The sequence below is a fragment of the Schistocerca nitens genome, chromosome 2 (genome assembly GCF_023898315.1).
Source record: "Schistocerca nitens isolate TAMUIC-IGC-003100 chromosome 2, iqSchNite1.1, whole genome shotgun sequence".
Lineage (NCBI taxonomy): Eukaryota > Metazoa > Arthropoda > Insecta > Orthoptera > Acrididae > Schistocerca > Schistocerca nitens.
Window position 1 is genome coordinate 733,523,534 of NC_064615.1, and position 24,377 is coordinate 733,547,910.

General features: G+C 44.2%; 1 protein-coding gene across 1 annotated transcript in view; it reads left to right on the plus strand.

The window, feature by feature from the left end:
* The window catches only part of LOC126234592 (esterase FE4-like), a 118,928-nt gene that overhangs the window by 59,311 nt on the left and 35,240 nt on the right, over positions 1 to 24,377 (plus strand). Inside the window, exons 3-4 of the mRNA XM_049943307.1 lie at positions 21,391 to 21,519; positions 21,674 to 21,824. Coding sequence (XP_049799264.1) covers positions 21,391 to 21,519; positions 21,674 to 21,824 — 280 coding nt within the window. The remainder of the gene's footprint in view (positions 1 to 21,390; positions 21,520 to 21,673; positions 21,825 to 24,377) is intronic.

Sequence of the window (24,377 nt, forward strand, 5' to 3'; positions counted from 1 at the left end):
CCATCGTGCAGTGCAAAAGAAAAGCTGTGAATGTCTGTCTCTCAGGGGTCTAGATCCAGCCATATGCATTGTCTCTCAGCACTGTGGAATGCCGAAGTTCTGGAGGAACTGTTGTTCACTTCCAGAGGTGCTGTAGCTACGTCATAGCTAGTAGCGTGACGGTAAACGTCGCGCGCTGTTGATAAGACGTCGCGTGTTCTATTATATTCGTTACTACATTTTTCTAAATGCAATTCTGCTGTCTGCTGAAGTTATCAATTTAATGGAACTTTGAACATAATTCTCTTCACTTCGCAACCCAAAATAGTCGCATGTGGAAAAAAAGCTAACTTCTGCGTCATTTTGTTTTTTTCAGGTTTAATAGACGGCAGATGCGTCTCGAAGCTTTTATATTATGTGTGGGGAGAGTGCATCGTGCCAAAATAGTCAGAAAAGTATTTTCTACATTAGCTGTCGTCTGGTAGTGGCATTTTATTCTTATTCAAACCTTGTTAGACAGCTTTAACTCAGAAAAAGTTTTCTACATGCATGTAATCAATAAACTGCATGTGCATTGTCAGACTGTTATAGATAACATCAGAGAATTCGCATATATCGTTGATGATTAATTTCTCTCTCATGTTTAGTATTGTTTTAACAACACTAAAGGAAACCTTATGAAAACTGTGCACTGTATTGTAAGAAATGAAATTAAACTACCCACGATAACCTTATGACGGAAGTAAGTCTGTTTTAACAAAACTGAGTATCTGTAGACAAGCGTGCCTCTATCTGCACGAATTAGCAAAATACTACTCACTTTGATTTCGATTGGGTCTGTGTTTAAATGGTATGCTGTGTCATACTCAACAGGTATGCAAATGAGGGATTTCATAAATAAAGTTACGTCTCCCTAGAAACCCAAAATTTGCTTGTGAGCAGCGGAAAGAGGCGTTACCTTTTGTGCAGCATTGTAAGTTTTTCACCATTGCACTTTGAGCTGAAATTATTTTCTTGCGATTTGCTACTCAATTTATTTCCTTCATACTTATCACCCTGGCATGGGAGTCTTAAGTGAAGAACATTATTGAATTTCGTATCGTTGACGGTCGAATCGATTTCTTCAGAGACGCTTGTATTGTATAGCAGCTTGGCAGTCAGAAAGCCGAGATCCACGACCATTAACACAACTTACTGAGTCGAGCTGCCAAGAGGATTTGATGTGTAAAGGTTTTCTTCTGATTTTGTTACAGAACGTTTTCTGGGAATTCGCAGTTCCATAAAATAATACACAAAAAACGGCGCTGCCCCTACCACGGTCAGAACTGACAATTTTCTTAACCGTTTTTTTTATTTTTTTTATTTTTTGACGTTACCCCTTATTTCCCTTTTTTGTTTTTTTAGACGCTACCCCCTTTTTTATCATAACATTGCGAAAATAAAGAAAGTAAAATTTTGACTCCAGGGAAGACTTTTTATTGTTATTTACTGTTTTTAATACATTCGTAATGTGGTTTTACTTTATACCACAACTAAAATAAATGTATCTAGCACCGCATCGTGCTCTGAGAAAAAGAAAACAATATCTCGGCACGTTCCTACACCGAGGTAAAGTATATGGGGAAAACGAAAAAAAAGTGCTTCATACAGGGTGCAGAAGTGTGTGTCGCTACTCTCCTTACGCTTCATCATCCAGGTACGTCTTCACGTATATCATGTTATTCCACCGAGAATCGAACTTAGTCTTGTCAGCTCACTCAATGGGTATCTTCTCCTACCTGTTGATGATCCAGCTGCGTGGAGGGTCGCGTAGGGCACTCCCTAAGTAATTAGAAAAATACTGTTTGTATTTTGGGTTCCGTACGATCTTGCAATGACGTTCTTGTAGGTAGTTCCAAAAGTCGAATACATCTTTAGGTCCTTCGTGAAATAAGTAGTGTACCGCATGCGCACGGATCCACGTGACAGCGTTGGTCTTGGCGCGCGAGAAATACTGTTGATCCGGAATTAGTAGAAACCGAGGTGTAATGTGTTCCGGAGTCACTCGTAGAAAATACGACAAAATTTGTCGCACCAAGCGCCATACGTCTTCTGCCGCACCACGTGTGAGACGGTGTTCGTCCGTGTCTGGTATCCCGCAGTCAAAGCAGAGAGGCGATTCCGCCATGTTTATTTTGTGGAAGCGTGATCGGGTGATCTGTTTACCATTGACTGTGATGTACCATGTGGATCGGACGGCTGTGTCCAGTGTAACCGCGTGAATCGTCTTCCACACCACCTTCCAATTAACCTGAGGACTTTTGGTCTCCACGATGTTCGGTGGGCGCCTCTGCTGTAGGACATGATATATATCCCGCGGCGACGCCTGTTTCGTCGGTGGTACTGCGATACGGACATAGTTGTGTTCAATGTAAAAGTTCCCAAAGTAGTAGAAGGGTGGGGGTATGTCTTGCGTCGTCAGTGAGGGCATAAGGGAGGGCGGAGATAAGGATTCCAACAGCAAATTTGTCAAACTTTCCGGGTGGTGGCGCCACAGCTTGAAGTGTGAGCTGACATACAGGGCCACAGCTCTGTCGTGGACATGACTAGACCAAGACCTCCCCTTTCTGGGGGAAGGGTCAGTGACTCATAACTGACTTTGAAGAGCATGCCTGTACTGACGTAGGCTCCGAATGCCGCTAATAGACGTCGAGCCATCAGTAACGGTATTGGAAGAACACGTGCTATGTGTGGAAGGCGCGATGCGAGGTAAACATTGACGAAGTGTGTCCTTTGAAGAATGTCGAGGGTCCGCAGACGAAGGTTGAAGATCTGGACCCGAATTTGTTGTAATAAGCGGCGGTAGTTAAGAGCCGCAATGCGCCGTATGTCGCCGTGAAACTCTATTCCGAGACATTTGATAGTGCCACGAAGCTGTAGGGGTTCGACTCACGCTGGGGTCAACCCGTCTCCTATGGCCATGGCGACCGATTTGGCGACGTTGAGACAGCTGCCGGAAGCCACACCGAACGTGGTAATCCAGTCGAGTGCTCTGTTGACATCGTCGCGATTGCGGAACACGAGAACTAGGTCGTCTGCATATGCTGTACAGCGAAAGTCACGTAGGGTAAGACCGGTGAGGCGTTGACGGAGGCCACAGAGAAGCGGTTCCAGTGCCAGGGCATATAGTAACGTCGACAAGGGGCAGCCTTGACGCACGGAGCGGAAAATCGGGAGCGACTGCGAGAGACGCCCGTTAACGAGCACTTTGGAAGTCGCCCCTCGGAGGAGGCGCATCACGACGTCTGTGAATTGCTGGGGGTACTGCATGTGCTGGAGAACGGACGTTAGGTACGCGTGATCCACTCGATCAAAAGCTTGGCTAAAATCTAGTGATGCCAGCGCTCCCGGGATGCGGCGTGCCCTGGCTACGGCTATTAAGTCACGGTATCGACACAGTGCTGTGTGGATGTTGTTGATACCCCCTAGGGAAGTCTGATCTGGCGAGATGACGTAAGGTAGGGTCGGTCGTAGACGGTTTGCTAATAGTCTGGTGAATATCTTCATGTCGCAGTTGACGAGTGTTAGCGGGCGGTAATCTTGTATTCGAGCCCCACCTTTAGGTTTGTGAACCGGTATAATTATTCCTTCTACGAAGGTCGCAGGGAGCGGCACCGCGGGGGACATAAGCTCCCGACAGATGTGTGTTAACTTGGGAGCCAGTAAATACTGGAAAGTTCTATAAAACTCCACAAGGAGCCCGTCGGGGCCAGGAGACTTATTCGCCGCTCCTTTACCGATAGCGTCGATAACTTCGTCTTCCGTAATGTCGTTCAATAATTCAGTTTGTAAATCCTGTGGGATAATGCCGTAAACCAGTTGTGAGACTGCTGTCACCGTCGTCGGGTCGGAACATTGAGCAGAATAAAGTCGTGCGTAATGGTCGAAGAAGGCTGCAGCAATATCGCGTTGTGTGGTGTGATGACGGCCGTCCTCTGTGGTGATGACATGTATCAGCGCCCGTCTTCGCAGTGTACGTTCTCGGATGACGTGGTACATGGTGGGTCGTTCCGTTGCGAGTCTGTCTTGTGTTCGCGCTCGGACGATCGTCCCTTCGAGGTGTCGGCGCATATGGGCTACGATCTGTGCTTTCGCACGCTGAACTGTCAACTGTCGTTCCGGTGTGGGTGGCAAGGAGGCGCATTCGCGAAGTACGGTGAAATAAAAATCAAGCGTCTGCCGCCTCCAAGCAGCAGTCTCACGACCATAGGTAATAAAGGTTCGCCGTAGGGCCGGCTTGGCGCAGGTTAACCACCAACTAATCGACGGAGGATACGTTGGAAGGCGGCGGACGCACAAACTCCACGTGTCTTCGATGGCGCGTCGACAATCCGGAGAAGCGAGATGAGCAAGGTTTAATTTCCAGGGATGTCAGCTGCGCCACACCCGTTGGCGACGAAGGGTGACGGTACATATATAGGCCTCGTGATCAGCAAAGGCTACTGGCCACACCTCCGCATCACTCACTGTTGCCGCGAGAGAACGGGAGACGTAAATCCTATCGATGCGACTAGACGAGTGACTCGTGAAATGGGTGTATCCCGGTCTATTTCCTCGGACATGTTCCCATGTATCTACCAGCTGGAGATCGCCGATGAGTGTCCCAAGTTCGGGGCACGGTGAATGGCGTGGCAGCTGATCCTTAGGTGCTTGGGTGCAATTGAAATCGCCCCCTAATATCAAGTCATCGTGCCTGCCCTGAAAAAGCGGTGCTATTCCTTCTGCGTAGAAGAGCGATCGGTCACGACGGCGATTCGTTCCGGAAGGGACGTACACATTGATAAACCGGACGCCTTGCACCGTTACGGCCATTCCTCTAGCGTCGGGGAGATAACGGACCTCGTCCGCCTCGAGGCCCTCTCTGAGGAGAATTGCGACTCCACTGTTAGTTGGCGAGGCGTGGGACACATGAGCCATAACCATACATACCCGGGAAATCGGCGACGAAGACTTCTTGGAGAAACACAATGTCAACGTCTGCTGCATTGAGCATGTCTTGGAGCAGCGACAACTTCGTACGTGTCCGAATGGTGTTAATGTTGATGGTCGTTAAGCGATAGGCCTGTAGATCGGCTCCTGCGGTGGGGGCCACCGTCAGTGTCGCCGTAAAAGGTGGGGCCCGTGATCTGCTGGCCGCGTCCGCGCCGTCATCTGTTGCTACTCGGGAGGGGTCGAGGTGTGGGAGGAGAGACCCCTCTCCTCATCCACCACAGCGGCCGTAGAATCGTCTTCAACGTCATCCGCCCAAGGTCCATAAGTTAACGGTGGATGCGGTAGAACACTTGTGGGCTGAGTGACTAAGGGTGAATCCGCAGTTGTTTCCGGTTGTGTACTAACGGCGGGCGCTGTGCTGGCCATCCGTTTGTCCGAGAGAGCGGAATTGGGTTTGTCAAAATCAGACAAAGTGAGAGGTGAGGGCGATCTCGCGTCATCCATTTTCCTCGTCGTTTCGTCGGCCGTCCGGTCGTCAACTGGAGAAGACGTCCGCTGGAGGCAATCGTCTGAGGGTGTGCGACGTCGCTTTTTATGTTTTCTCGGTGACCTTTGTTTGCGGACGTGGGTTTCTGTGTCCGAAAGAGTTTGTGGTTCCCGTATAGCATCGCCCTCAGGTAGAAAGGCAGAGGTCAGTGCAACCCTAGCGTCGAGTTCCATTCTCTCGTCCGAATCTTCATGTGGAGTCGGTGGGCGGCTGTCTTCAACCTCTGCAGACACCGTAATGGTGTTGGTCAATCCAGGACCGGCGACAGGTGCGCATTCTAACGCTTCCTGTCTTCCGGGGGGGGGGGGGGGGGGTTGTCGTCTGTCATGACGGTCGATCGTGTCACCTCTGCGTAATTGAGGGGGAGGGCCGTGAGCCTAGGAGGTGGTGTCGTCTCATGCAATGGAAGTTGTGTAACCCGACGTTGAATACACGCCGAGCGCACATGACCCTCCTGGCCGCAACCAGAACAAGTACGAGGTTGTCCGTCGTACATTACTATTGCTCGACAGCCACCTATGACTAAGTAGGACGGCACATGTTTCTTTAATTCAATTTTCACTTGTCGGACACCGTTGAGGACCTGGTACGTCTCGAAGGTGTTCCATTTTTCGTCCACGTGGCTAATTACCGTCCCATAAGGGCGGAAAGCTGAGGTAACGACGTCCGGTGGTACTTCGAAAGGGAGTTCGAAGACTCTTATTGTGCGTAATCCTAGTCCAGCATGGTCAACAGTAACCTCTCCGATGTGACCATCGGAGTGTTTGAACTTGAGAGTGTTCGCGCATCTGTTCACAACTGCGTGACATAACTCGTCATCGACCATCTTGACGTAAGCGACGCTACTTGTGATGGATAGGTGGATACCGATGATGTGCTGTGTTGGTATTTGAACTTCGTCACGGATGAATCGTTCGACTTCAAAGGCTCGTGGTCGTGCGTAGTCGGGCTGGAAGCTGACCTTGATGGTAGCTTTTCTGTACGAATGAACCATGGCGACTCAGTGTTAACGGACGCGAGTATTAGCTGCGGCGAGGAAGTAAACAAACTACGCGCGCACGCGACTCTGCGGACGGGACGTAAACAAGACGTCCTCGCCGCTCACCGGCCGAAAGCAGACTGAGACCACGAGACACGGGCGGTACCACGGGGCTACGGACACGCTGCTGCCAGCACACCACTCTCGTCATGGTATTGGTCGCTCAGCCTCATAACGCATCGTGAAAGATATTAAAAGTGGTCACTAATGTGAAGAATAGCATTTCTTTAGCCAAAAAATTGAAATTTCTGTCTCAGTGATTGCACTGTCACAGTGTTGCCAAATGTTTGTGACGATGTTGCCAATTCTCAACTGTGCTAGGAACAGCACTGTAGCGTTATAGGAGGAGAATCCTGTGCTCGTGTCATAAAAGGATACGGAGAGGAGGCGCGGGATTTGGTTAATATGCAGCGTTTTCTCCTACCAGCTGTGTCAAACATTCAGGTGTGTAATCTTCCAGCACGATTACAGTTTCCCATAAAATATATACGAATAAAACACTTACCTTGTCACTCTGTTACAAAAGATTATTTCAGTACAATAAAAAGTCTTTGGAAATCAATTTTGCCAACCTGTCACGAAAAGAAAGATAACAAACACTTTGCACCTCGAAATCGATTGCATCTATGTGCAATCTTGTGATCATACAAGTAGAATTTCATGAATTGCACGAGAATGTAGAAAAATGTTGGTGCGAATGGAAGCTGTAAGAAACACAGATATCTAATTATTCTGTACCACGTAATAATCAATTCGTTTGATAATTCAGAAGAGAAGGAACTAAAAATTATGCCCATTAAGACAGAAACTAAAGTGCAGATGCGGGCACTGCGCAGATCTGCGCTTTTTCATCTTCAGATCTGCACAAATAATGTACACTAACCAGCGTATTCATTGCTTTCGTAATGTTTCCCTCTTGTTTAGTCTTCTTATGATGAAATGGATCCACACCCATGAGTTTGATTTTTTCTTTGTATCCTTCCATCTACTATCTTAGTGTGTTATAGTTCGGTGTTCAAAAAGCAAAATATTATGCCTCCTCCCACGAGGTATTAAAATGAGGTCGCAAAAAGGCTAACGAATTATAATCAAAATACAGTGAGATGCCAATTTCTCTGTCCTCATGGTGTTAAGTGGGCAGAAATAGTTGGGTGTTATTGTCGTCTCTTCTTATTGAGATTTTCGTATTACCCTGACACAAGACGCCGAGATAAATGTGTATATTCTCAGTGACGAAACATCCCACATTCCATTCATCCTGATCCATTCGTTACGTGCATCGGCGGCAATGAGTGATAGGAAAGCTGTTGTGGGTGACGAATAACAATAACAATAGTAGTAATTACAAATCAATAATCAACGATGTTAACTGCATTACAGACGATTAACAAAATAACTCAGAATGGCTGACTGTTTAATTGGCGCACTGAGTAGGTGTTCTTACCACTTTGTGACTGAATTCTGTTCTAGTTGTTTGCAGAGAGAAAACAAAGAACCCTGTAGCCATACATATCGCTAGTAGAACGAGATATTACCTATCAACTATCCTTGCTTTACATCACGAGATGAACATGGCATATAACCTGTTTACAGTTATTTTCATCGGGATACATAATGCAAAAATACAACTTTTAAGTGTGTTATTGCGTAATTCCAGTTATTGACAGTCTATTCGTGAGCTTACTCGCAATTAGTGGGGCGAAACCTATCACAGAAGCAAGCAAAAAACAAATATTTCTTGCACCATGCGGAACACACAAAAGAAATCTCGCTGCACTGACGTGTTGTCCGACATATTGCACGGATAACATATCTGATTCATGTTGCTAAATACAGCTCTATCAGATATCAATATGGAAGCGTACCAAGTGTATAAAAGTATATCTTGAAATACGCAGAAAAGGCCCATAGAGGTATTCGACTGAAACATAGCCATGACCAAAATTGTAACTGTGGTCGACAGCATCGTCGTCTACCACCTTGACAACTCGAACCGTGACAGTGCTCGGCCGGTTACTTACGTTTACTGGTGTCAAAGCTTTGCCATTAAAATTAAGGATCTCTCGTTTCTGCCTGCGTTGGCACTTGCGTGTCCCTTAGGAGACCTTACCTTTGGGATTGCCCTCGCATACGTGTGTGTAAACGCCTCCCAATGCCCACTCAAGGAAGACAAGGATACCTAGTCCAGCTTCAATATTACAAATACGCCTCTGTTTGTGGATGAACGCAGACTTAGGTTGATAATCATTTTGAATATTTATCAGTACTGTACCCATTGGTGTGAAACTCGTTTTCTACCAATGATTCCCACAGCTACAGAAACACTACTGTAATACCTCTTAGACAAAATACTTACGCAGTGCTATCAGACGAAAAGAACAACCTGACACAAACTGTGGGAAGTTTGTTTTACAACCTTCGTACCTGGATAAAGAGCTTTTCCTATTTGAGATATCAGTGAACGTTGCTGCATAAGACGATTTAAGAAGAAACTAAATTCCTTCAGCTACGCCAATGTTTAAAGAAATCGTGTTAACGGCACTAAATCGTGGTTTGTAAATCGTTTACCAGCCGTACTCTGTCACATTTCGCTGGTTCGAAGGCAAAAAGCTTACTGACAAATTTCACAGAAGGATAAGGGGGACGAAATGTCTCCCACTCGAAGGTCATGTTGTTTTACTTAAATGATTACAAAATCGGGTAAAATGAACATGAGGTTGTCAGTATAAGCACATTACTGTTGTCAATATGATGTTGCACCGCCCAGGACCTGTACTGATAAAGGGCCCGTTTAGGTCAGGCATATTGTACACAGAAGTGGAAGAGAGAGCACCACTAAATTCTACAATCCGTATGCATTGCACACACACAGAAATTACTGTTACAGTGTATTTATGGAGCACAATGAGTGAATTGCATATTTTCCGGTTAGAAAGAGCATTGGCAAACAGTCTTCGCTACATTAGGTTACTTTAACTGGCGTCACTTTGAGCTACAATTTATGGCCAGCGACTAAGTGTAAGGACAGTGAGTCGGATGCGGGTTTTGCAACTGTGAAATACTTTCCTTACATTATGGGAGCGAATATTAAATTTGAACTAATATTGCGAAAATTTTGGACTTGGATGGATTAGAATGAAAATCTTACTGTTTATTGCAAAGGAAAACAATTGTTTTCTAAAACATTCTGTGTCATACACAACTTGAAACAGGTCACGTCGACCAAATCATATGGAAGAACCGACAGCGACGTATATTGGAAGGCAGTAAGATCCCTTGGCTTTTGGTTTGGCAGTATTCGACAGCCATTTCTAGGTGCAAGTAAATGAAGAAAGGCAGCGATTTCGTTATCAAGTAACGTCTTCATAAATTACTTTAGTTTTAATGTGATCTACGAGTAATTGCTGACGTTTGATATTAACATGAAAAGGATTCCGTAGACAGGGAAAGAACTTGTTCTTGGGCAACTACTTCTATAATGACCAAAAGGACTTAAATGATCTTTAAGCACATGTGTTCCAGCAGCGGTATGAAGAAAATTATAGTAATAATGACGGTGATTATCGAATTATCCAGTAACTTAACACTTCATAGTGGATTTTCTGGAACTAAGAAATTTCCTGAATTAGTGAAAATTTCAAAATGGCTTCAAATCGAGGCTATGACGCCTAGAAGAGTCTTGACATCTTGCTGACATGAGAATAGCATAATCTCCACGTCAGAAGCTTGCTTCTACTTAACCATTTAATAGACTCGCGTTTTTTTCCAACGTGACTAGTTTAGTAAGCTAAGCACATCATCCATTACAGCACACTCCTGGGGCTGGGAAATGTGGCCACAATGGTCTGGTGCAACGAACTATCACAAGTGCAATGCGTGGTTTCAGGCATTTACTTCTAAGAGGCACAAACAGATTTACTTTACCTCTGGTAACCTCAAGAGAAAGCTGTTATAATCCAGAATCCGCATTAAACATCACGTTCCTTCATTCCAAACTGGGCAGAGCCGGTTTACGTTGGAAAATGACATAGGTGGAGGTCAGGGTAAACAGAAATACTGTCACCAGTAAACTTACTTACATTAGAAAATTTAATTTTATTTGATGAACTGATAGCCGCCTAAAGGAACAGGGCTTTTATTTTACTTGTACTTGATTGAATTAGAGACGTTGAAAAATTTGGTGCTGGACTGTGATTCGAATTCGTATCTCCTCTTTCGGGGATCTGAATCTCTCGGAACAGTATAGTTCAATCATTTCATTCCTTTTCACAATACTGCAATCTTCTCTAGGTCTCCTCCAAAGGTAAATATGTGGGTCCGAATCCTGATCCAGTACAAAAATATTCATAATTTCATTTCAAATCCTATCACGTGCACACCAGCCTGCTAGTGAAAATTAACGTGCATTTTTAATGTCTGTTCATGTTGCCAACAATTTCTGGACAAACACGCAAACATCTTACTGTTGGTGAGTAAGCAATTGATACTTAAGCAATATTCGTGGACAATAAAGAAGAACGATAGGAGTGCGGTTCGATTGTCGCTCAGGCACAAAAATTTGAGTCCTTATTTTAGATTAAACACCTAGCAGATGGCAAGAAAAACCGATACGTAACATTTGATTTTACTTAGTTAACAATCCGATTAGGTCTTGGGTTCATATCTCCGTCGGAGAACTTCCCATCATGCGCTTCATCTTTAAATTCATACACACTTCGTTACTTCTGAATTGAGGTATATCAGACATCTTTCATGGTTAGTTAACAGGGATGAAAGGGTCTTGATAGGAATCCCGGTTTATTACAAAAACTGTCGTCTTTTATTTTCAAGTTTAGATTTGGTTACTGATAAAGGAGAAAATTTCGGTACTTCATGACTCTTCATGGATAGTCAGCGATATGATATGATTAGATTAGATTAGATTAGATTAATACTTGTTCCATAGATCATGAATACGACATTTCGTGATTGATGTGGAACGAGTCATTTTAATGAAAGATTTCTTTACATACCAGTATTCAATTTCTTTACAACAATTTTTTACCCTCTCTCTCTCTCTCTCTCTCTCTCTCTCTCTCTCCGTCTCTCTCTCTCTCTATCTCTCACACACACACACACCCAAGCACACCCACATTCTCTTTTTATTTTTATTTGTTTGTTGCGCTCGACTATCGGCGGGGCACGAAAACGTCCGTGAATGAGTTTCTTAGTTTTGAGTACAGTTACGAAAGAAATATAAAAACAACTATGAGAGTTACTGATTTATGATGCTTAGTAGCAGTCAGTTCTGAGTATTATTAGCAACTAAGCTCCAGTCCCTAAACCTAGTTACAGAAATGCGTATCAGACACAATACGTATTCCAGGCCGTAGCAGCCGCGTCTTCGAGGCGCCAGCTATGGTCACTTCACAGCCCGCTGTAAGATCACATCGGTTCGTCTTCTTCCTGCTGGTAATGTAACTGATATTTGGCAACAACGCAAGGTATGTTTGGCAACTCTATGATCGACGAGTTACTTCCTGGTGTGCACGGAATTAAGCCTCAAAGTTCACTTTATTTCTCGTGTCATTTCCATCGAATAACCTGAGTTGTTATCGCTTGAGATGTAACAGAAGATTGTAAATTTACGGTTTTCAGCCCAGCAAAGTCATTGAACGTGGCAATCTCGTCCTGTAAATAGCGATTTACGAGTTCTAGCCACTATTGGCCTCATAAGAGGAAGGTGCAAACCATATCTATCCGCTAGCTCTGTGTTGGCGTGCTGACCTGTGGAAACGCGACTGTTATGGTTCGCGGTTCCAGCCTTGCTGAATGTAACGTTTTTATCCCTTCTGTGTAAGAGCTGCAAGCAGTCAGATCAAACTTCGATAGGCAAATCGTAAGAAAATACTATCAGCTCATAGTGCAATGGTGAAAAACTTACAATACTGCACAACAGGTAACTCCTCTTTCCGCTGCTCACAAGCAAATTTTGGGTTTCTAGGAATACGTAACTTTATTTATTAAATTCCACGTTTGCATACATGTTGAGTATGACACAGCATACCATTTAAACACAGACCCAATCGACATCTAAGTGAGTAGTATTTTGCTAATTCGTGCAGATAGAGGCACGCTTGTCTACAGATACTCAGTTTTGTTAAAACAGACTTACTTCCGTCATAAGGTTATCGTGGGTAGTTTAATTTCATTTCTTACAATACAGTGCACAGTTTTCATAAGGTTTCTTTTAGTGCTGTTAAAACAATACTAAACATGAGAGAGAAATTAATCATCAACGATATATGCGAATTCTCTGATGTTATCTATAACAGTCTGACAATGCACATGCAGTTTATTGATTACATGCATGTAGAAAACTTTTTCTGAGTTAAAGCTGTCAAACTAGGTTTGAAGAAGAATAAAATGCCACTACCAGACGACAGCTAATGTAGAAAATACTTTTCTGACTATTTTGGCTCGATGCACTCTCCCCATACATATTATAAAAGCTTCGAGACGCATCTGCCGTCTATTAAACCTGAAAAGAACAAAATGACTCAGAAGTTAGCCTTTTTTCCTCATACGACTATTTTGGGTTGCGAAGTGAAGAGAATTATGTTCAAAGTTCCATTAAATTGATAACTTCAGCAGACAGCAGAATTGCATTTAAAAAAATGTAGTAACGAATATAATAGAACACGCGACGTCTTATCAACAGCGCGCGACGTTTACCGTTACGCTGCTAGCTATGACGTAGCTACAGCACCTCTGGAAGTGAACAACAGTTCCTCCAGAACTTCGGCATTCCACAGTGCTGAAAGACAATGCATATGGCCGGATCTAGACCCCTGAGAGACAGACATTTACAGCTTTTCTTTTGCACTGCACGATGGTTTCAACCAACAGATAGCGCAATAGAGTAGCTCAATTGGAAAGGAACACTTCCTATTTAAATTTCTGCATCCTACACTGTTGGCAGTTCTGTGTAGGTGGCATTTACGTTATTTTATTTCGGTGATTACAAAATAGAGTCGAATGTATGCACTGGGTAGCCAAGGCAGCTAGTTCGTGGCGATTCGGTCAACCAAGTAAATGAATCTACTGAACATCCTGCAAACCACTACAGGGAGCCTGAGTGTCAGAATTTTCATCTTGTGTGCCGCAACGGTGCTATGACAGAGAAATGAGTCGTAGAGAAGAGGGGTTGGTGGTGTGTTGGACTGATGATAGTTTCTTATGATGAGGGTCTAGGTTCGATTCCAACTTCTGCCAATGTTTTTTCATAGGGAGAGGCAGATTCTATTCCGTTCCGGCTACGCCAAGAGAAGAAGGTATAATGGCATTGTGGTCTGAAATTCACATTAAACATGATATTCCTTCTCTACCAAGTAGACGTTAGGTGGAACCACAATAAAGTAAGGAGTGGCGACATGTAGAAACTCTATCACCAGTAACCTTTCTTATACTAGTTATTTGTTTCTAGTGACGAAACAAACCCTGTGGTCACAGGACACTTATTCCGTCTTTTATTTGAGCTTCTGTATGTGGATAAAATTGGTTTTGAACTGGGAATGCAACTCAGACCGCCCTTAACGCGGAATTTGATCCCTTCGTGACAATGCAGCTCGACTAGAACTTGTTGTTTGTTCAAAACTGCAGATTCCTCAACATCTCCACATATTGCGCATGAATGGGTTGGAATCTTGGCCCAGCACTAAACTTTTCACTATGTATTATCAAGCTCTAGCATGAGAACACCTATCTGCTGGTGGATAATAATTTTTATTTTTAATGCATTTTCATCGTTGTCAACACTAACGATATCTGACGTTTTTGACTCCCAGTGAGACACAGAACTATTTGCGAGATCACTGTAAGTTCAAGGATGTTATTCCGAGCTGCTGGTGGAGAAAAATTCGGTAACTGTCGTCTCTTTGTGTGTAGTCAACAACGATATGTTTGGCGTTCGATTCTCAGTCACCACTGAACACTTCGTCGTATTATTTCTAGTTCAAACATGCTCACATGTCGCTGCTGGTGTAACAAACCCATACTTGACGTTCCTTTTCTCTAGAGTATAACAGCAATATGTGCCGGGTTGGAGTCCTGGGAAGGAAAAAATTAATGTTTCGTCTCGTCATTTCAGTTAATACGTCTAGCTACTGCCGAGAAAATCTGATATGTCAAAGTTGATTGTGCTTCGATAACAATCCGAGTAGGTTCTGGGTTCGAATCCCTGTCCAACACAAAGCTTTACCTCACTGCATTTGAAGTAAGCTACTTGTAAAGAAGTAGTATTTAACATCTCTCGTAGTTCGTTAACAGGGACAATAGATGCTGGGTAGGAATTCGCGACCGTTAAAAATGTTTACGTTATGTAATTTAAAGTTGATATTTGTTAACTGATACTGTCTAAAATTTAAGTATATCACTCTCTTTATGCCTAGTCAGGAATGACTGTTAATTTCCGTCAGTCACGAAATGACCTGGGTTTGAATCCATATGCAGAACGAGACGGTTCGTCGTGTCATTTGAAGTTCCTACATAGTCTCAACTAGCTGCTCGTGAATAACGTTAATTTTTTGATGACATTTTGTGTTAAATAACAATTATGGTATGTTACTTTGAAGAGTAAATCACGAATACGACGAACTTACTACGTGCATTACCTATCTGACGTAATAATGAGAGTGCTAAAATTTCAGGTATATCAGTTGTTGCAATAAATGCGAGCTTACAAGCCTTAAGGACAGTCTTATCTGTGATGAGGTGTTCCCTGACATTTTTAGTATCGTGGTATTACTTTACATCCTGAGTTATTTCTAGTGGTGACTTGTTGGAACCATTTTCAATAGTCAAACGACTGTATCAAGGACCGATAAGAGGACCTGCTAGACAGCTGCGTTATGTGGGTTGCATGGTGATTAGGCGAAATGCAATCCAGATCGTTCAGATACTTTTGAGCATGACTGTACTTCGTTAAGAATCCGATTAGGTGCTGGGTTTGCATCCCTGTCACAAGCTTTATATGATGGCATTTCAATTTTAAACATGGGCATACCTTGTTCCTAGTGAATGACATCATACTAAACGTCGTTGGAGGTAGTTCCCAGGACGGTAACTATTATGACAGGATTCCCAGTTCAGTCAAAAACATTTTCGTCTTTTATTTTCAGGATCTGAATTGATAACTGATACTGATGCAAACGTCTATACTTCATGTCTCTTTATGCCTAGTGATCCGGTCTCAATAAGGCACAAGCAAAGCTTAGCTTAGTTAGCAATGACTGTAGGTGCTGGGTTTGAATCCAGGTCCAGAATGACGACGTTGGTCATGTCATTTAAAGTTCAAATTTGTGTACACGTAGCTGTTGATGTGTTACGAGAACAATGATATTACTGGTGATTCGGTGTTAATCTGAATTGATAACTGATACTGATGCAAACGTCTATACTTCACGTCTGTTTATGCCTAGTGATCCTGTATCAATAAGGCACAAGCAAAGCTTAGCTTAGTTAGCAATGACTGTAGGTGCTGGGTTTGAATCCAGGTCCAGAATGACGACGTTGGTCATGTCATTTAAAGTTCAAATTTGTGTACACGAAGCTGTTGATGTGTTACGAGAACAATGATATTACTGGTGATTCGGTGTTAATCTGAATTGATAACTGATACTGATGCAAACGTCTATACTTCACGTCTGTTTATGCCTAGTGATCCGGTATCAATAAGGCACACACATAGCTTAGCTTAGTTAGCAATGACTGTAGGTGCTGGGTTTGAATCCAGGTCCAGAACGACGACGTTGGTCATGTCATTTAAAGTTCAAATTTGTGTACACGTAGCTGTTGATGTGTTACGAGAACAATGATATTACTGGTGATTTGGTGTTAATCTGAATTGATAACTGATACTGATGCAAACGTCTACACTTCACGTCTGTTTATGCCTAGTGATCCGGTATCAATAAGGCACAAACAAAGCTTAGCTTAGTTAGCAATGACTGTAGGTGCTGGGTTTGAATCCAGGTGCAGAACGACGACGTTGGTCATGTCATTTAAAGTTCAAATTTGTGTACACGTAGCTGTTGATGTGTTACGAAAACAATGATATTACTGGTGATTCGGTGTTAATCTGAATTGATAACTGATACTGATGCAAACGTCTATACTTCACGTCTGTTTATGCCTAGTGATCCGGTATCAATAAGGCACAAAGAAAGCTTAGCTTAGTTAGCAATGACTGTAGGTGCTGGGTTTGAATCCAGGTGCAGAACGACGACGTTGGTCATGTCATTTAAAGTTCAAATTTGTGTACACGTAGCTGTTGATGTGTTACGAGAACAATGATATTACTGGTGATTCGCTGTTAATGTTGAAATTTCCTTAGAGTGCTTGTTGCCATTAATCGCGATTTTCTACTGGTTCGTCCAATATCCAGTTTGCAGAGCCACTCGCAGTTGAGCGACCTTCAGCACATGGTTGGAAAACCTTTTAGAGAGCGAAAAACTTTTTTCCAATTGCTGTACAACTTTATAACTCCATATATTGTCTCAAGTATTTAATTTTGACTAAGGATTACTGTACGATATATGTAAAATAATACGTCTTCTCAGTACTTTTGGAATGTCACTTGTTGTAATTAAGGTTAGTTTATGAGTGTTATGGGGTGTTTCATCGCTAAGAACGTGTTTTCTAATATATTTTGTATGACGATATTGGTTGACGATTAAACTGACTGCTATAAGGACCTTTGGTTTCTTAGTAGTCTCTTGCGGTACCCATTGTGTGTAGTCGAACGACTGTACCACACAGGGTTTTGGTGTTTAGAGGATCTGCAACACAGCTACGTTATGTTGGTTGTATTCAGCAGTGACCCACTTTTTTTGCTGTCAAGTGTACATTATACACTCCTGGAAATGGAAAAAAGAACACATTGACACCGGTGTGTCAGACCCACCATACTTGCTACGGACACTGCGAGAGGGCTGTACAAGCAATCACACGCATGGCACAGCGGACACACCAGGAACCGCGGTGTTGGCCGTCGAATGGTGCTAGCTGCGCAGCATTTGTGCACCGCTACCGTCAGTGTCAGCCAGTTTGCCGTGACATACGGAGCTCCATCGCAGTCTTTAACACTGGTAGCATGCCGCGACAGCGTGGACGTAAACCGTATGTGCAGTTGACGGACTTTGAGCGAGGGCGTATAGTGGGCATGCGGGAGGCCGGGTGGACGTACCGCCGAATTGCTCAACACGTGGGGCGTGAGGTCTCCACAGTACATCGATGTTGTCGCCAGTCGTCGGCGGAAGGTGCACGTGCCCGTCGACCTGGGACCGGACCGCAGCGACGCACGGATGCACGCCAAGACCGTAGGATCCTACGCAGTGCCGTAGGGGACCACACCGCCACTTCCCAGCAAATTAGGGACACTGTTGCTCCTGGGGTATCGGCGAGGACCATTCGCAACCGTCTCCATGAAGTTGGGCTACGGTCCCGCACACCGTTAGGCCGTCTTCCGCTCACGCCCCAACATCGTGCAGCCCGCCTCCAGTGGTGTCGCGACAGGCGTGAATGGAGGGACGAATGGAGACGTGTCGTCTTCAGCGATGAGAGTCGCTTCTGCCTTGGTGCCAATGATGGTCGTATGCGTGTTTGGCGCCGTGCAGGTGAGCGCCACAATCAGGACTGCATACGACCGAGGCACACAGGGCCAACAGCCGGCATCATGGTGTGGGGAGCGATCTCCTACACTGGCCGTACACCACTGGTGATCGTCGAGGGGACACTGAATAGTGCATGGTCCATCCAAACCGTCATCGAACCCATCGTTCTACCATTCCTAGACCGGCAAGGGAACTTGCTGTTCCAACAGGACAATGCACGTCCGCATGTATCCCGTGCCACCCAACGTGCTCTAGAAGGTGTAAGTCAACTACCCTGGCCAGCAAGATCTCCGGATCTGTCCCCCATTGAGCATGTTTGGGACTGGATGAAGCGTCGTCTCACGCGGTCTGCACGTCCAGCACGAACGCTGGTCCAACTGAAGCGCCAGGTGGAAATGGCATGGCAAGCCGTTCCACAGGACTACATCCAGCATCTCTACGATCGTCTCCATGGGAGAATAGCAGCCTGCATTGCTGCGAAAGGTGGATATACACTGTACTAGTGCCGACATTGTGCATGCTCTGTTGCCTGTGTCTATGTGCCTGTGGTTCTGTCAGTGTGATCATGTGATGTATCTGACCCCAGGAATGTGTCAATTAAGTTTCCCCTTCCTGGGACAATGAATTCACGGCGTTCTTATTTCAATTTCCAGGAGTGTATATGTAGAATTGTTATTTATTGAGCAGCAAAATAGTTCAAATGGCCCCGAGCACTATGGGACTTAACTTCTGAGGTCATCAGTCGCCTAGAACTTAGAAGTACTCAAACCTAACTAACTTACGGACATGACCCACATCCATGCCCGAGGCAGGATTCTAACCTGCGACCATAGCGGTCGCGCGGTTCCAGCCTGTATCGCCTAGAACCGCTCGGCCACTCCGGCCGGCATTGAGCAGCATGGCTGCCTTGTTGTGCATAAGGGTTTCTTTGTTTTCTACCATGGTAGATTATCTGCCGTTTTCTTTGTCTCATGTTGCCAGTGTGTGAAGCTGTTTACTGTTAGTTTAAACAGTGTTCTGTTAAGGCAACCTTGCCTCATGTGTTATCATGTGTCCTGTGATTTATGAAAGTAGCATTTATTCCGTTTGTTCCTCTGGTGCTTGTTAAACTTACTTTGCGCATTAGCTTTGAATCTCATACTTTTCAGTTCGACTGGCATGTTGCACAGCAGGATATCGATTACTCAAATCTTCATTATCAGCGACCTCATTGTATGCCTTAGTTAGCGCTTTGACAGACGTAGAACAGAATTGTTAATACTTTCGTTAACAGTGATTATTTTTGTAACGCCGTACTTTAGATCCATATTGCTTGCCGTTTATTTTACTTTGTGGACTAGTCCTTTACCTACTAATTACCCAGTCGGGAAAAAAACGCAATATCACAACAAAATTAATACAGAGAAATGAAATGTAGGTAATACATTTGTCTAGGTAACATATTTGAATGATCAAAACCGCAAAATCACAGGTTAATGTAAGCACGAGGTAAGCCATTGCAAAAGGCGAAATGCTGTTACATTAATAACACGTGTAACAACCAGAATGTTGCATGCAAGCATGCAGACGTGCATGCATTGTGTTGTATGTTGTACAGGTGCTGCATGTCACTTTGTGGGAAGGAATTCCACGCTTGTTTCACTTGCTCGTTCAGTACAGAGACGAATATGCTGTTTCTGGATGACGCTGGAGTTGTTGTCCGATGATGTCCCATATATGCACGATTGTAGACAGCTCTGGTGGTCGAGCAAGTCAAGACAACGCGTCGACGCTGTGTTGCGCATATTGGGTTACAGCAGCGGTACGTGGGCGAGCGTTATCCTGTTGGAATACATCCCCATGGATGGCAGCACTACAGGTGTAATCACCAAACTGATATACGATTTCGCAGTCAGGGTGGGTGGGATAACCACGGGAGTGTTGCTGCTGTCATTCTAAATCGCAGCCCTGACCATAAATACACGTGTGGGTCCCGTGTGCCTAACACGCAGACAGACTGGTTGCAGGCCCTTAAGCGGCCTCGTTGTAACCAATACAGTTCCAGCACTGGCACCGAGGTAGAACAAGCTTTTATCATGGAACACAAAAGACATCCACCCTGTCCTCCTGTGAGCTCTCGCTTGACAGCACTGAAGACGGAATGGCGGTGGTTAGGGGTCAGTAGAATGCACGTTACAAGGCGTCTGGCTCGAAGTTGTCACTGAAGTAACAGATTTGTAACAGTTTGTTGTGTCACTCTGGTGCCAACTTCTGCTCAAATTACTGCTGCAGACGCAGTACGATCCGCCAAAGCCATATGCCGAGTGCGATGGTCTTCACTCTCTGTAGCCCCACGTGGCCTCCCGGAGCCCGGTGTTCTTGTGACCGTACGTTCTCGTTACCACCGCTGCCAGCTGTCGTGTTCAGTGACCACATTCCTGCCAAGTTTTCCTGCAATATCGCAAAAGGAACTTACAGTATCGCATAGTCCTATTACACTGCTTTGTTCGAACATGGGAGTTCTTGTCGCCTTAAAGGCATCCTTGACTAAAATCAACCTACCATGTCCATTCTCAAATGGTGCAAATGGCTCTGAGCACTATGGGACTTAACTTCTGAGGTCATCAGTCCCCTACAACTGAGAACTACTTAAACCTAACTAACCTAAGGACATCACACACATCAATTCCCGAGGCAGGATTTGAACCTGCGACCGTAGCGGTCACGCGGTTCCAAACTGCAGCGCCTAGAACCGCTCGGCCACCCAGGCCGGCCGCCCATTCTCAAAGGTAACTAAAACTCACGACAGTTAAACGCATATTTAAAGGAAATCAGATTTGCATCCTCATAATGGTGCTACGAGCGCCACTGTTATCCGATTGGCGCGAAATTTGAATTGGCATTATCTTTTAGATGTAGAGAGAAGCCTCCCAACTTCCGTTTCTATAGCATAGCTCCTTCTTGGTGTTACGGTATTTTTCGTCAGTGAAGTTTTACTGTATGGTGCCAGAATGTGAAATACGGAGTCTTTCAGCACCCAGGAAATATTTATACAGGTGTAAACTGCAACAGTACGTCAGGCCCTCATGAAGATTTATTATATCTGCCAGCTTTGATTTCCAGTATTAATAGTACCCGTTCCTCTCCCTTTTCACTTCAGACAAATCTATAGGCTATGTTGAAATGAGGAACTTCTTTAAGATATTGTGGCGTTCCTTCAACAGCCGCCAGTGCAGCATGACGGATGGACTGGGATTCGGGATGCCCTCAAGGTCTCGTGGAGATGCACGCAGTACTCAAAAGGAGGGCTCGGAATCGAGGACTGTCTGTACCTCAATGTTTATGGACCAGGTGTAAGTATTATATGGCTCTAGCGTAATTCTGTTTTTAATTTACCCATAAATATTGCTGGTGTTAGAAACTTAAACGGTACAGTCCTACGAAAAAGTGTTTCTTTCGTGTATTTGTATGATATTATAACTGTAACAACTGCGTATGGATTTGCAGACCCCGTCGCAGAACGATACTCTGAAGGCTGTTATAGTTTGGATCCACGGCGGATGTTTCACATCGGGACGAGGCACCACCGGCGTGCCGTACTATTTCGTCGACAACGACGTTGTTTTCGTGACCATAAATTATCGCCTTGGACTTTTCGGTAACTATTTTGCAGTTTCCTTCACTTGTGATGTTAATTTTTATGTACAACACTAGCTGTGTACCCGATGTGACTCGCATATGCGTTTATTCCGGTGTCGTGTTAGTCCATCTCCTCCTGCCCCTCTGGCTATCCAGCTCCTCCGGCGCTTCTCCTTGACCATCTCAGTTTGATTTTCACGCATCTGTGTTTATCTCTTGTAATATGTGTCGGACAACGATAATTTGCCTGCTCGATTCAGTGATATATGTGAATGCTGCCGGTAAAATGTGTCGCGAATACAGCTGGTAGTAAAGAAGTAACAAAACAAAACGCCATGTTTCACACTGTACTTTTACTGCATGAAGAGCGAAAATGTTGTAAGCAATAAACTTTTCCCATCTCATCATTTTAAAGGAAGAGTAAGCAAGAAAGTTTCGAAAACGTTCGAAATCATGAGTGTGTTCCAAATACTTAAGCGGTCACAGACTCAAATCCTTGACGAATGAAGTGTAGGTACTCGCGCACGGTGAGCACAGATAGGTAGATCGTACTCCTACAGAGATTTCGTAAGAAATGCGGATTTAGTGCTGACGGGTGTGAAATAGCTTTGTACCTCATTCTATCGTCTGCCATCGTCAAAATGAGTCCTACTGTCAGCCAGTGAGGATTAGCTTCGTGCAGGAATCTCGCTTCGATGCTCTATGCAAAGTACATGTCTATAGTATGCGGTATGCTGCTGTTGCCTTCCGCCGAATTGTTATGAGGAGTCGAGACAGTCGTATCTATATGGGTACGAGTGAGTGTGGAATGAAAAGAATTGAGAGACAGCTCCTCTAAAACAGCATCTCCCTCCGGCCTTCACATTATCTCGTGGGAATGTTACCATTAACAGCGTGTCGTTCCTGCATTGCATGAGATCCTGTGGAGTTGTATACCGCTGAACCCCTTACATCACTGAAGAAGTGTGATGGTCTGAAACTTTACTTTGCCAAGCATAATTCAAACCAGTAGCTTCAACGAAATCAACGATGAGAATGGTAATTCGACGCAAGAACGTCTTGATAGTATTCAGATTGTGTACGGCTCCAAAAACAAAATGGTTGTTGTTGTTGTTGAGGTCTTCAGTCCTGAGACGGGTTTGATGCAACTCTCCATGCTACTCTATCCTGTGCAAGCTTCTTCATCTCTCAGTACTTAATGCAACCTACATCCTTCTGAATCTGCTTAGTGTATTCATTTCTTGGTTTCCCTCTACGATTTTTACCCTCCACGCTGCCCTCCAATGCCAACTTTGTTATCCTTTGATGCCTCAGAACATGTCCAACCAACCGGCCCCTTCTTCTTGTCAAGTTGTGCCACAAACTCCTCTTCTTCCCAATTCTATTCAATACCTCCTCATTCATTATGTGATTTACCCATCTAATCTTCAGCATTCTTCTGTAGCACCACATTTCGAAAGCTTCTATTCTCTTCTTGTCCAAACTATTTATTGTCCATGTTTCACTTCCATACATGGCTACACTCCATACAAACACTTTCAGAAACGACTTCCTGACACTTAAATCTATACTCGATGTTAACAAATTTCTCTTCTTTACAAAGGCTTTTCTTGCCATTGCCAGTCTACATTTTATATCCTCTCTACTTCGACCATCGTCAGTTATTTTGCTCCCCAAATAGCAAAACTCCTTCACTACTTTAAGTGTCTCATTTCCTAATATAATTCCCTCAGCATCACCCGACGTAATTCGACTACATTCCATTATCCTCGTTTTGCTTTTGTTGATGGTATTACACACAGAATCACTACTTCCTATATAATTCAGCATGAAAATGTACTTATCTCTCTGTAAATGTTTCGGCCATAATAGTCTCCCCTAAAATTTGGAAAAAGATAACGACCATGAAACAAGTAACACGTTTAAATTTGACGATTATTATGCTCTCATAGTAGTTTTTAAAATGAAATGTACACTTGAGGCGGGACGAGGTGGGGCAGAATGGGATTGTATCCCATTCTGCGAGATATTTTTGATGCAAGTAGATTTCAAACTATACATTTCTCTACAAAATTGTTGAGGCTTTCGTGGCCACTTGTTGACAAACTGCCTATTGGCTTCTGTCTCGGGTTCTTCGGCCGACGTTCATCTAATGATTTTTGTGACGTTTCGCCAGCACGAGTGGCTGGCATTGTCAAAGCTTCACCCTCCATTGCCGGTGGTGAACTGGAGCCGAGCTCGCGGCCGCAGACTATATGTACCTGGCGCGCCAACGTCCGAGGGCTTCTCCGCGGTCATTTCCGGTGCGGTTCTCCTCTTGCTACCTGCGACGGTCGTTCGCTGCAGTACGGGAAGCCAGGATCCGTTTACCTTAAGGGTTTCCTCTTTCTTGTTTAAACTGTTCGCGTGTTTTTGTATTTCTACAGCTTCTCTGAACAAGCGCGTGTGATAGTGGTTCTCTACAGCCAGAACTACAGAACTACACAAGTGGTAAAATTATAAATGAATGAAAAAAATAAACGGTCGTCAGTATAATTAGGCACATTAATTTGCAAAATATATATATATGTCT